Source organism: Eurosta solidaginis, chromosome 3 (genome assembly GCF_040869045.1).
Source record: "Eurosta solidaginis isolate ZX-2024a chromosome 3, ASM4086904v1, whole genome shotgun sequence".
NCBI classification, from domain to species: Eukaryota; Metazoa; Arthropoda; class Insecta; order Diptera; family Tephritidae; genus Eurosta; species Eurosta solidaginis.
In genome coordinates, this window is record NC_090321.1 from 72037315 (window position 1) to 72051879 (window position 14565).

At 34.7% G+C, this 14565-nt stretch overlaps 1 protein-coding gene across 2 annotated transcripts in view; it reads right to left on the reverse strand.

The window, feature by feature from the left end:
* Nucleotides 1-248: 248 nt before the first annotated feature.
* LOC137243922 (transposable element Tc3 transposase) overlaps nucleotides 249-14565 on the reverse strand; it is a 29599-nt gene continuing 15282 nt past the window's right edge. For both annotated transcript variants that reach the window (XM_067772250.1, XM_067772249.1), the window contains exon 2: nucleotides 249-4047. In XM_067772250.1, coding sequence (XP_067628351.1) covers nucleotides 2019-3599 — 1581 coding nt within the window. In that variant the 5' untranslated portion in view covers nucleotides 3600-4047 and the 3' untranslated portion in view covers nucleotides 249-2018. The remainder of the gene's footprint in view (nucleotides 4048-14565) is intronic.

Below are 14565 nucleotides of genomic sequence, written 5' to 3' on the forward strand. Positions count from 1 at the left end.
AATTATTTTTTTGGGTATGCGTAGTGGAACCTTTATTTCCTGAGCCCAAATCCTATCGAAAAATCCATGGCGCGATATCGGTTAATAAATGGACCCAGTCTAGTGTGTACACTTTCTTTTAACACTGACTGTATATGTATATTATAGCTTGTGATAAAAAAAATTAGCAAACTTTTTTCTCAATCCCAACTTTTGACTACAAAAAAAAAAAAAAAAAATACAATTTGATAATTTAAAATTCTGAAGAATTTTTTTCAACTTAAATTTTTTTTATTTTTACTATAAATGTGAGTAAATAATGAATAAAATACAGAATTTATAAAAATATCCCTAGAATGAAATGGTTGTGTTATATACAAACATATGTATATAAAGGAACATTCGAAAAAAAAACATTTATAAGTAGTATCTGCTCAACTATCTCCGCTTTGGGGCATATACATATATTATTTCATATTTCGGCTATATCTCTTCATCATAAAATTTGTATACCGTGATTTTGTGAACTTTTTTGTTGCTTGCAAACGAATTAAAAATTTAATTATAATTAAAAATAGTAGGAAAAAACTTTAATGAACATTTTTGGCGCAGACTTATTAATATTTTTATAAAAACTGGTTTTTTAATGACTTGCTAAAAAATATCGAAAATTCGCTGAGTTTTTATGTAGTTAAAAAGGCTTATTTTTATGCATTTTTTTACAGTTATTACTAAACCGAGCTCCATTAAATAGAAATTATATGTAAGACAAATTTTGAAACAACAAAAATGTTTTCGAACTTTTTTACACGAAAGTTGTGGAATTTTGATACGAAAGGTTTTTTTCCCCCAAATGGCTAACTTAATTTCAACAAACAAAAGTTTAAATTCTATTTTGTAAGAACTTGTTTTTGAATTCTGAGATAATTTTTAAACGTGTATCTCAAAAACAAATAATAATGCGAAAATGTAAACGCTCGCAAAAAATTTTAAAAGGAAACACAATTAAAAGCCTTTTTAAAACTGGTTGATTTTTTCGGGCATTGTTTTTCAATAAAAACATATTTAAACGACGGTTGAAAAAACATGTGCATACTAAAAATTAGCTTTTTTTAATGTTCGAAAATTTCCTACTTTGTATTAACATAGGACAACGTTTTGTAGTGAATTAACTACTATCCTTATTGAAAAAAAAAGTAATCGCGAGAAAATCAAACCTCATTATCAATAAAATTATTGCAGTGATTTGGGCATATTTAATGTACACAGGCAAACAGCAACAGTTCAAATGCGGTTTTGAGTACCATTTTCGAATGAACAATTCACACAAAAATATTGTGTAAATAAGTGTGTGCAACACTTTTTTATCATGCTTCTAGAGCGAAATACTTGCATATTACAAAGGGCATATATGTATGTATTTAGAAGAGCAATATAAACTTGAATTCATTCAAATATTTAGTTAAAGTTATAGGAATGTACATATAAAAAAAAGCTTTAAAGCGATACAAATGCTTGTCGTTAGGTACTAGTGGTAGATGAGGAACCTGACGCTAATAAATTTGAATGCCTTGAACTTCAAAATATGTATCTAAGGTCATCTTCGTTTTTTTTCGGCATACAGTTTCGAGAATATATGTATGTGTTTTATAAATTAATATAAGGGCAGTGATCAATCACTTTAAAACTCTGTTCTATTCTGCGTTTGATCGTTTGTGCTTATCACTCGCGTAGTAACATTACTCTTTATATTCATCATTCCCCGCAGTGGTGAATAACAGCTTTTCACACTTCCGCCAACCATATCGCAGTCGCTACTCTAGTTAATTCTAAACACTTTGTAATCCTTCTATTGTGCTCACATTTTGATCACATATTTGTATGTATGTAAGTATTTTCATACGACGTAACGTAACGTACATATGTTTATATATATATATATATATGTATGTAGAGCTACATCTCGTTCTTAACGCATAAATATTCTATTCTATTTTAGTAGGTATATTAACCCTACTGTCCACCTTCTCGTGCCAACGTCAACAATTTGTATAAATGCCACGCGTATAATATAATTCTGCAATCCGTTCTGGCAGTGTACTGTATAAATTAACTACCAAATCCATAGGTAAACGTGTCCATGCTGAGCGTATACGAAATATTAAATCATCCTTACGCGCAAACTTACGTCCACCATCGTAAACTTCACGTATCAGCCAACCCCATATATTTTCCATTATATTTAAATCATGCGCTATTGTTGGCCAACGTTGTATTTTAATGCCTTCAGCTTCAAGAAATTCTTGTGTATTGGGTGACATATTTGCAGTCAAATTATGATCTTGTAATATAAAATCTGGACTTCCACCCAATTTAGTAATAATATTCGCACGTTCACGTAATATCGTTTCGATATAGGTTTGTGAACGTTGTTTGGCTGTTGATACCTCCATATGGATGGGTCCACCCACCGTCAGTAGTATATAGATATAAACAGAATTACCACGCGGTCTTTGTGATAATGTTTGCTCGTAATTACGCAAATCATGAAAGTAATTGGAGAAACCATCTGGTCCATCTAAATTAAATTTACGTTCATCTTGGAAGACCACGCGACGCCAATGTTCTTCACCCCATACAAGATGTGAATTGGCAAAAGTTAAACGTTCTGTTTGATGATATTGCGATAGTAGAGGTTCTGTTCTAGCCTTTTTCGAATTTGTGGCGACAGCAGTGCTGTTGGCAGCACTTGAACGCATTTGTGCACCCATTGCTCCTCCTTGTTGTTGTTTGGCACTATTCACCGTACGCCCATTGGCAGCGGCGACAACAGCTGAGGAGCGACTAGAATTTGTTGCATTTGATTGTTGTGTTGGGGCGTGACTTGAAGCAGTACCACCGCCAGTACTTGAACTAACTGCTGAAAAATTTGAATTTTGATTTAATATCGCATGTATGGGTAGTGTGCGATTATGACTGTAATTCGTTTGTTGTTGTTGCTGTTGCAGTTGTTGTTGATGGTTGTGCTGAGCACTTTTAAATTTATGATTGGCTGCACCCGTGATGACTAATGTATTGATAACACTATTGGTATTTGTGTTTTTTATGTAGTTGCTATTGTTGTTGTTGGTGGTGTGCTGCTGATAGTAGGGGTGATGATGGTAAGTTGTATGCCGTTGATGTATGGTGGGTTGTTTAAGTTGTAGTTGCTTTAAGCGTTGCTGTGAATGTAACAACAATTGTTGTTGCGGTTGTTTTATAATGCTGTGAGGAGTTGAGGTTGCAACAATTGTTTTTGTCGTACCTTGTTGTGTTGCTGTCGACGTATTGTTTTGTGTTGTATGATGAAGTTGCTGCACTTGATGCTGTTGTTGATGTAATGTAAGATGATGCAGTTGTTGTTGCTGTTGAAAGCTGTGCTGCCGCGATTGCTGCTGCGTCGCAGACGTCGTTATTGCTGCCGCCGTTGTTGTTCTTACCACAGGTGTTGTATATTGCAATTGCAAGTGTGGTGTTTGTTGTATTACAACACCCGCTGTTGTTGTTGTGAACGCTTGTACTACTGGCGTCGCAGTTACGCAGTTAATTTCAGTGTCTTTGAGGTAGTGTTGTAGGGCCATCAGACGGTAGGCAGGCGATTGCTAGCCGCCACACTAAACTTTACTTGAATTTTCTTCCAAATCGCTTCGTTTTCCCTGTCTCACTCAAAACGCTTGAATGAAAGTGCGTATCTGTGCTACAAATGTATATATTTTGTTCTTACTGAGTGCTTTTTAGAGTTTTTCTCTTTAGCAGATCTTAAATGTTCCACGAATTGCATCACAGTCAAAATCCAAATACAGCGAAAGTAATTTGCAGTCGTTTTCGTATGATTTCTTTGGCGAGAATACAAATCAATATAAATATATTTGTTAAAAGTATGTATGTGTTATGTACGTATGTGCTTATAAGATTTCTAATTAGTCCGCTTATGAAACTGAAGATTTTAGCAGTAGTTTAAATTTTCCAATATAGCGTGTTTAATTTGGTAGTTATTCTGCTTTCTCGTTTGTAGGATTTTAGTAGAAACTGAAACAAGAAATTTTTAAATTAATTAAATGTATGATAGAATAAACTAAAATATTTACTTAAATATTTTTAAAGCAACAATATAAATAAATATATGTACATTACATAGTCCTCCTAAGTTGAAAATATTTCACTCTAGGTTGACCACTTACCTTGTGAGAGTTTCGAAAATGAAGGACACCCTATATAAACAGCTTTTTCGCCATAAGTTTTCTACTTGTCATTTGATTTTTAAAAGTTGTATGTTGTTGTTAAGGCAAAGAGGATAAATACAATAAGAGCCGTCACTCGTTATTTTTTTTGGCATTTACTCGATGTATACTGAGAGGTAGTCGCTACTTTTTTTTTGGCGAGATGTTTATAAATGTCTTTTATACATTTCCGTGGGGTATTTGTGTTTATTTTTCGACTGTATTTAATTAATTTATTTAATTCTCTTTCCAAAAATCACAGTTTCACAACGGGCCTACACGGCAAGGGTAAATGCGAGACAATTAAAAATGTTCCTCTCAGAAAACATTCGGTATCAATTTTTTCAATTTCCAGCGAGATACTCGCCACAAAATAACGAGTGACGGCTCTTATTATATTTATCCTCTTTGGCCTTTTGGATTCAATTAAAAAAAAACTAAACAAAACTTCCTTGAGAATCACATTCGACATGACAGGGTTGCTTTGGCAACAACAAAGTATCGAGTGACGCCTCTTAACAAATATATACTCTTTGGTTAGGGGGTCAGAATATTCCCGCGGCAGGTATGCCTGTCGTAAGAGGCGACTAAAATACCAGATTCAAGGGGCTGTGTAGCGCAACCTTCCAGGTTGCCAGCGCAATATATAGCTTCTCCAAACCCAATTGTCAACCTCACCTATCCGCGGGGAATCCTGTTTCACTAACAGACGAGGCTCTGGCTACCTCAAGCTCCTCATCGAACTTGGGGGTGGCGAGGGAGGGAATGGCCTGAAGGTTTAATGTGGCCACATAAATCGTTCGAGATGGTCGGGCTAGCACCTTAATGGTGCTGTGGTACCGGAGCGTACCGGATCTGTATCCGGCAAAGGACCATTACATCGATAACACTCCCCAAAGCCTTCGGGGAGCAACCTTATCGCTACAACAACAACAACAAAGGCTTGCTATTTATATTTTGAGCCTTGGCGCCACCTGACGTTTTCAATTGAAACTTTGACGTTTTTAAGCATAACCTTCTTCAGAAAATTTTGACATTTGAGCACAACTTGTTAAAGGTAATGCCGATCCCGTGATTTTTGAGAAACAATGTTATCTGTGATTGTAGCCTCTCAGTCACAGCGGCTTTTAACCGTGACTGTGACTGAAGAAAAAACAACTACCACGCCAACAGGAATCAGTTTTGGGGATTATATACGGCAGCATGACACCGCTAATACGCGTCCAAAAATATCGAGAGGGGTGTCAAAAGACGCGTATTGACCTCGAAAACAATAATCCGAAGGCGGAATATAAAAATTTGGGTTTGTCAAGAGATATTTGCGAAAGAAATTGAAAAATTTCATGTGATTGTTGTAATGAAGTTTTTGTGATACCCACAAAAAAAATTGTGAACATAAGTGTCAATACGCGTCTTTTGACACCTCGATATTCCTGGGCGCGTATTAGCAGTGTCATCCTGTCAGAATTACCTCAGTTTTATGTTATTCCCTGCGGATTGTGTAATAAACTCTGCGTACTTTTTTGGGACATCTACTGTTATTCAGTCGCAGCTTAAGTAACTTGCTCATTGTATTGGTTTATAGCATAGGATTAGTTCCTGTGATGAGAAGGTCGTCCAAAATCAGTTGTTGTGCAACAAAACATTGACGCTGTGCGCGAACTTATATTGCAAGATCGTCATATGACTTATCGTGAGATTGAGGCATCCCTGGGCATTAGTATGACGAGCATCAATAAGATATTGCATGAACATTTAGCTGTGAAAAAATTTGTTCGCCTTGGATCCCGCATAATTTGACAAAAGCTCAATCCTCAATACCTCAATCGGAGTGGAAAAAGTGCTACGAAAATTGGTTTGAACGCATGCAAAAGTGTATTGATTATCATGGAGAATACCTCGAAAAATAATAAAGCCATTTTCTATAATAAATTACACTATCTTTTCATTACACTGGATCACAAATTCAAATTTTTTTTCTGCACCAGAGACGCCATTATAAAATTCCTATGTAAAATCACCCCCTGATTTCGAAAATCAAGGTTATTTTTTATTCTATGGTAACGTTTTTGAGATATTTACGAATAACGGTTTTTTTCAAAAAAAAAAAAAAACAAATTGGGTCCACTTAATCATATATATCTCAAGAACGAATTGAGTAATTCCAAAACGGTTTGAAGCTTTGAAAATGCAATAAAATTTGCTATAAACTGTGCACACAACACTTTTTGCTAGGCCCTGCAGATTCAAAGATAACGAACAATCATTACGGATTTTTTCCATTTTTTTTTTTTGTAAAAAATATAAAAAAATGTGTACTTTGCGAGGAAGGGTCTCGAAAACTTTTTATTTTTTTGCAGATTTGTTTTTTTCTCTCTAAGCTCTGCTTTATTACAAAAAAAATAAGCTTTCATTCAACAAAATCGATGGACTAATACAAAATTTATAAGCATTCAAGTAAATATATCCATTTAATACTTAAGTACCCTACTGATACATAACTAACTAACTGATATACGAATACTACCGCATATGTAGCAGTAGGGTACTTTAGTATTAAATGGGAATATTTACATGAATGCTTATAACTATTGTATTAGTCCATCGATTTTGTTGAATGAAAGCTTATTTTTTTTGTAATAAAACAGAGCTTAGAGAGAAAAGAACAAATCTGCAAAAAAATAAAAAGTTTTCGAGATCCTCGCAAAAGTACAAATTTTTTTATATTTTTTACAAAAAAAAATGGAAAAAATCCGTAATGATAGTTCGTTATCTTTGAATCTGCAGGGCCTAGCAAAAAGTGTTGTATGCACAGTTTATAGAAAATTTTATTACATTTTAATAGCTTCAAACCGTTTTGGAATTGCTCAATTCGGACTTGAGATATATGTATATGATTATTAAGTGGACCCAATTTTTTTTTTTTTTTAGAAAAAACCGTTATTCGTAAATATCTAAAAAAAGTTACCATAGAATTAAAAATAACCTTGCTTTTCGAAATCAGGGGTGATTTTACATAGGAATTTCATAATGGCGTCCCTGGTGCATTTTGGCTGTAAACCAGTGTTATTAGGCTCAAAATATAAATAGCAACCCTCGTATATATCATATGACAAAAACAATAAGCAAAATTTTCCAACATATCAATAGCATATATTTAACAACATAGGGCTTTAGAAAAAATACAAATAAAAACTTTGTTGCGGGGCCACCGGTAGCGTGCTCCGCCTACCACACCGAAGGTCCGCGGTTCAAGTTCCGGGCAAAGCAACATTCAATTTTATAAAAAAGTTGTTTTTCAATTCTTCAAAACAAAGCAGACGCCCTCGACATGGGGTTAGTAAACACTCCGACTGTACTTCTGCTAAGAAAAGCTTCTTAGTGAAAATGTATCAGCCTTGCCGCTGCCATTCTGAGTCTGCATAAAGCATTTAGGTGACCCGTCATTTTGTAAAAAAAAAGGTGGGGCAAATTGGAAGAGAAGCTCGGCATAATACGTTAATAAAATATACTAATAAACTCGAGTGTGAAATAGAAACGTTATTGAATACAATTTTTTACAGGGTGCCAATTAAAATTAATTTCTCATTTTTGAAGTCACAAATAAACTGTTCAATGAAGCAGAATATTTAAAACTTCTTTTAAGATACGCTCTAATATACATACATTTTTGAAATAGATTATCAATTTTATACCTATTTCTCACAGAGGGTTAATGAAATAATTAGTCCGGTTTTCTCCATTAAAGCCCTTATTGAACGCAATCTTCCATACAAAATACAAATGACAATTATCTCATCATTGCACATGACGCAATAAAACCAGACAGGTGACGTCATTATTACAAAATGGAGTCGCATTTGACAACACTCGCAATTGTGAATTCATACAAGTGAAAAAACTGTCTATTCCTCCATTGCCATACCTACCTGTCAAATAATTGCTGACAGGGGAATGGCTGTCGCGAATGGCCAGATAATGGAGGAAAGGTTTGTTTTTTAGTCGCGTATAATAAATTGAAATGCCATGAATTGCCCATTTGTGTTTCAAATCAGCTTTTCTTTTAAATGTGTATACAGAAAATCAGACTATATTTTAACATTTTTATCTCTAAAATCTAGTTAATAGATAAAGATATGAGCAGCCAGTTTAAACTTTAAAATATGTAAAAAAGCAATATACATACCAGTCGTTTACAAAAATGGGTCAAAAACACTCTTGAACAAATTATTTAAATAATCGAACAGCAATTTAACAGGTGATCCAGGCTGTTTACTATTGTGAACGTTTTTTTTTCAAATATTCGCCACTTGTATGAATTCACAATGATACTCGCACTCATAATTCCAAGTGTTGCTGATTATCTTATCTGCAGCATTGATTCTTTCAGTATCACAAAAAAATGCTACATTAATGCCTTTCTCAAATATGAAGTAACGTGCAGGAAAACCAACGCCTGCGGTCTGTATTTCCGTTTGTGGGTATATTTTCTTCTCCTGGATGGAAATGGAAAAGTTCTTCAGAGTATCGCATTGTCCACAACTAAGGAATATTTAAACAGACTTTTGACGTCAATAATATGATTGACGACCTGGAACAATGTCATGAAATCGCAGAAGAGTATCTGGGAGGCTTGTGATACGAAAGCTAGGGATCGGCGGTACACGGTTCCAAGACCCAACATTTATCTATGTTAACGAGGCGTTAAGAGGTAGGTTCAGAGAACCCAAAGCTAGCATACTCCCCAGGGAAACGCGAGTCACTCTAGCTCAACTTCGATCTGGATACTGTAATAGGTTAAACTCTTACCTATCCAGAATCAACCCCGACATACAAAATGTATGCCTCGCTTGCAATGTGTCCCCACATGACACCAACCATCTCTTTAATTGTAATGTGGAACCAACGCCTCTAACACCCCTCTCATTGGTTATGCTCCACCCCTGTTGAAACTGCAAGTTTCCTTGGACTCCCGTTAGAGGATACTGATGACAATTTTTGATCGGTCGCACCTATTGGATGGGGCGAAGCACTGCTAGTCACAACAACAACAGGTAGGTTCATAGAGCGTAAAAATATAAAGCGACAGAGATATTACAGCAACACGATACCTCAAAAAATTAGAGATTATATAAATTCATTGATGGCAAAAATAAATATTTGGCCTATCAAAACTTTATTTTAAATAGCTCTCGCTGACCCTGGAAACGTTTACACAAACACGGAATAGCCGTACGATCAAACCCGAGAGACATGATTCCGACTTTCCCTATCTATCCAAAAGCCTCTCCTCTGGCTAAACCTTTTTATCCTCTCGTATTTCCTCTCCACTCTGCATTTTGTAGTTTACCTTAATCGGCCCCTTCAAATTCCCTATCTCTTTCATTCTTCCATAAATCTTCCCGTTTTTCCTCTTACTCTTCCTGCTCTTGCTCTTATCCAAGTCTATTACTATTACTCTTAATCTTTATATTATTCTTACTCTTCCTGTAAACCTTTTTATACTAATTTCTCTCAAACCATTACCCTTCTTGCTTTTACTCTCACTCTCCCTCTTCCTCTTGGTCTCTTTACTTTTCCAACTTCCTTACTGATTCTTCCTGTTGCCTCTGTTTTCTCACCTGCCTGGTTGTATTTATTTATTTATCAGTCTACAAATAAAACAATTATACAGACCAAATATACCTTAATTCACATATGCAGTCATCTATTTTAAAGCAGGGATGCACCTTAACGTTAAGCTAATCGTTTATCAAAAAATTTCCACCGTTTCCGTTGAAACACTTCGAAATATTATCGATAAAGAAATTATCAAGATAAATAAACGAAAAGCTTTCGTTAACGTTAAAAGCGTTAACAAAAACGTGATACTTGCCGTCTTTCAGTGAGTTTTACAGCTCCGGCTCACGCTCAATTCTCACGGGAATGCTCTGGATCATTGAGAGACTTGAGAAGCAGATGTCGTGAAATTTTCGCACACGTGAAATGTGATAGGCAGATGTCGCCGCTGTTTTTCATTTAACTCATATGGCGAAAGGCTAAGCAGCGACATCTATTTTTGAAAAAGTAGGTATATTAAAGGCCGCGTTGCCAACCTAAAAAGAAGTAATTAACAAATTATTTGGCTCACAAATTGAACATGACTTCTATCTGGATTTATCTGGCTCAAATCGTTGTTGTTGCATTTACATGCAAAATTATTTATCTGGCTCAGGATTTTGCCACCGGATGATAGCTACTTTATGTTTGAATTGTGCTGGCAATGCTATAGCCGTAAGGTGTAACAGCGAGCGGACATACACACAAACTCCATGTAATTTGTTTGTGTAATTCGTTGGTGGTAATGTCAAAAATACTCTGAGAAATGTTCGTACTGTCAAAATTCATGAGAAAAGTTGCAATCAGCTTGGCTAATGCTTTCACCTTTAATGACGCCGCCATCAATCAGCTTTACCAGCATAGTTTGAAATTAATAATCAACATAAACGATTTGATTTCGTTTTGATATGGCAGAAAACGAATCAAAGTCATTTCGTTTCGTTTATTAACGTTAATCATCGTAACGAATTGATATCGGTTCGTTGGTTAAGCATGCCTGTTTTAAAGTAATATTTAAACAGTATTTCACTTCGTTTTGTAACGTCGTCGCGTTAAGTTCGTTTTCCCCACAACTCAACCGCGTGCTATAAAAGGACGCTATTCATGCGGTAGAGAATAAAATGGCGGATAGTGCGGGAATCGAAATGACAAAAAATTTAATTAAAAACATTTAAAAAATTTATCGTACTTGGAGTAAACCATTAAATCTAAATATATAATAACCTCAATTACGCAGAAACCTACACACATGGTTCTGGCCTTGGTGTATTACCTGTGTGTTGGTGGAGCAACTGTACAATTTAAAGACAGCAAACTTCTGAATATATAACCTGGTGTTATGGATTAACACCAATGGAGGGATAATCTGGTGTTTTATTAAGCTTAAGCTTTGACCAATAAACTAATAATCCAAAAAAAAAACAGTATTTAATTAAACGCTTGACAATTTCAATTCAAAACTTAGAAGTAAGCAAAAGTTAAAATGTTGTAAATGTGTTAAAATGTACTCATAAATAATAATTTATGAAATTCACAATAGAGCAAATTAATAGTAGATAAAATTAATACAGAATAAATTTGTGTACATACATATAAAAATAATAATCACAACGCAATTTTGCAAACAAGTTTCAAGTAACTGGTACTTCATATTTGAAACAGAGGGTTGAATAGTATTACCAAGGTTTAGCATTCTTTGCTTCATTTCGAATTACAAATTTAATGTAGTTAAAAGGTATTTTTTAATACTAAGAAACGAGTCACAGACGTCTAAATTTTTACAGAGTTTATTAAAATCATGACATAAACAGCGAAGTGGTTCGTGCGTTTCATAATTCGATCTGCATGCAGCTACAAAAATTGATTGAAAATGACTAGATAGCCTAATAGGAACGTTAAACTTAATTTCACCAAGCAAAAATGGACTATTTATCGACCCTCTTATTAATTTAACAATAAATAAGACACTAAGCATCTCCTTGCAGCTCTGCAACGTGGGCAACTGTATTAGTTTTAACCGGCTGCAATAGGGGGGAAAATTTTTAGAAGGATACCATGGTAAGTGTTTTAAAGCGAAAAGCAAAAATTGTTTCTGGACCGATTACAGCTTGTCAGAATGAACCTGATTCCCAATTATTGAAGCGTATTCCAAAGTAGGTGTGACCAATGATATAAAAACAGTTTTTGTAACGTATGGGTCATTAAATTCTTTAGACCAACGTTTAACGAAAGCCAAAGTACCTTTAACGCTATTCACGCAAGATTCAATATGAAGTTTAAAATCCAGTTTTGGGTCCATTATAACGCCTAAATCAATAAAATTAGTGACTTGCTTGATTACATAGTCGCCAATAACATAATCATGGGATTGGAAGGACTTCCTTGTAAAACACATGAACTTACATTTAGGTAGGTTTAGTGACATGGCGTTTACATTACACCAGTCAACTAGACTATTCAGATCAGCCTGAAGACATGCCCAATCCACGGGTGAGCGGATAGGCATTATAAGTTTGACATCATCAGCGTACATCAACGGCTTGCAGCGCTTCAAAACACTAGGAAGGTTATTAATGAACAACAGGAACAAAACCGCACCAAGGTGGCTGCCTTGAGGAACACCAGAAGTTACGTTTATGAACCGATACCAAGAATTATTAGGGGGACTCATGTAACCGTATAAATGCCTTATAAAGTGTGTAAACGTATAAATTTATCTAGTGCGTAAACGAACTGTCAAATTTTGTATGAAAAATCATTTACACAATTTGTATAAATTTACGCGCACATTTCATTAGGGGGACTCATGTAACCATATAAATGCCTTATAAAGTGTGTAAACGTATAAATTTATCTAGTTTACGCACGAGCTGTCAAATTTTGTATGAAAAATCATTTACACAATTTGTATAAATTTACGCGCACATTTCATTGTGTAAACGCGGTAAACTCAAAGGAATGCAACCTTGCAGACATTACAGACGGCATTTTCATCAAAAATATCCAACATCAGCAAGTAAAGGCGTTTTAGTTTTGATTTTTCACTTAATCTTGGCATTTTTTAATTTGTATAACAATCAAAAAATGTTTGTTTGGCAATAATACAGCTGATAAACAATCAAGTTTATCAAGAGTATTTCTAGGTGCGTTCATATAACAGCGTGTGTAAATGGATATAATTTTACACCTTATAAGTTTATATGCTTTCATGAGTCCCCCTATTAAATATAACTGTTTTCTTTCCTTCACATAAGAAGAAACCCAAGATAGAAGCTATGGAATAACATCAACTTCACAGTTAGTCTTAAAACTGTTGGATACAAATGTTGTATACTCAAGCAAGTTGGACACCGTTGATTTACCCTTGCAAAAGCCATGTTGTGAAAAGTCACTTAATGAAGATACTCTAAAAGCAATCTGTTTTGTGATAATCGATTCAAATAGCTTAGGAATAGTGTTGACTTTGGCTATTCCTCTATCCCAGCCAGCATTTTTTGAAAATTTTGATAAAAAAATATTCAAATATCATATCCCAAGATGATTAAAAACGTTCAAATTTAAAAGTATTTTCTATTTGGAAATTAATGTATCGTCGGGAGAAAAATGTACCTTAAATGTGATTATTCTTGAATAATCATTTATGATTCATATTTCGAAAATCTTTTTATTAATTATTGATATCATTGTAAAATTTAACTTTAATTGTTTTATAGTAATATTTGACTGCTTTTCAGTCATTTTCTGATCATATGCGTGAACATATTTCAATCGTTTTGGTTGAGATTTTTGAATGATTTTCGAGCACGATTATCGCGCATTTATTCTTCATATCTCATACAAAATATGATACTGCATTATAATCTTATTTCATCAGGGAAAGAAAGCATGCGGAAGTGAGCTATTTGAACCAAAGGTAATTCGCAAACAAACTTGACCGATATAAATTAAGTGTTTACAAATTTAATTTTAAGTATGAAAGGGACATCTCGTCTTTTAAAATATCAGTGCCTGATGCATATTTTGACAAAATTCTTGAACAGTCTTTTTGGCCGAAACGTTCGGTGGTACATTTGTTCAAAAAAAAAGGCAAATGTAAGAGTTTCAAAAAACTTACCGGACTCGGTAAGAATACCACAGACGTATATATCGGTTTGTCTTATATATCTATTCATTATCAGAATGTTCGTGGCTTACGATCCAAATTGAGTTCGTTATTTCTAAACAGTTTTTCGTTCACAGCGCAAGTGATAGCCTTTGCGGAGACCTGGCTTAAGGAAGATAATTATAACTCAGAGATCTTCTCGTGTAACTATGTCGTGTATAGGCGCGATCGTGTATCTAGAGCGGGTGGTGTCCTTATAGCCGTAGACTCTAGCCTACCGTCAGAATTACTGTCGTTGGACTATGACTCTGATATCGAGTTTATAGCAGTAAAGATCTCATTACGTAGTGCTAGTCTATTTATTTGCTGCTGCTATAATCCGCCACGCTCGGATATGCATGTTTATACTCAACATAGCTTATCTATACGTAGTGTTTACTCTCAGCTTCGAGATAGGGACCGCCTGGTGGTGCTTGGTGACTTCAATTTGCCTACAGTAAGTTGGATTGGCAACAGTGAATTAAACTTTTTGACGTCCACCACTCAGTATGATTTTTGTAAGAGTCTGCTTGATATACATTTACTACAATTAAACAATATATTAAATTGCAAAAATAAAATGCTGGA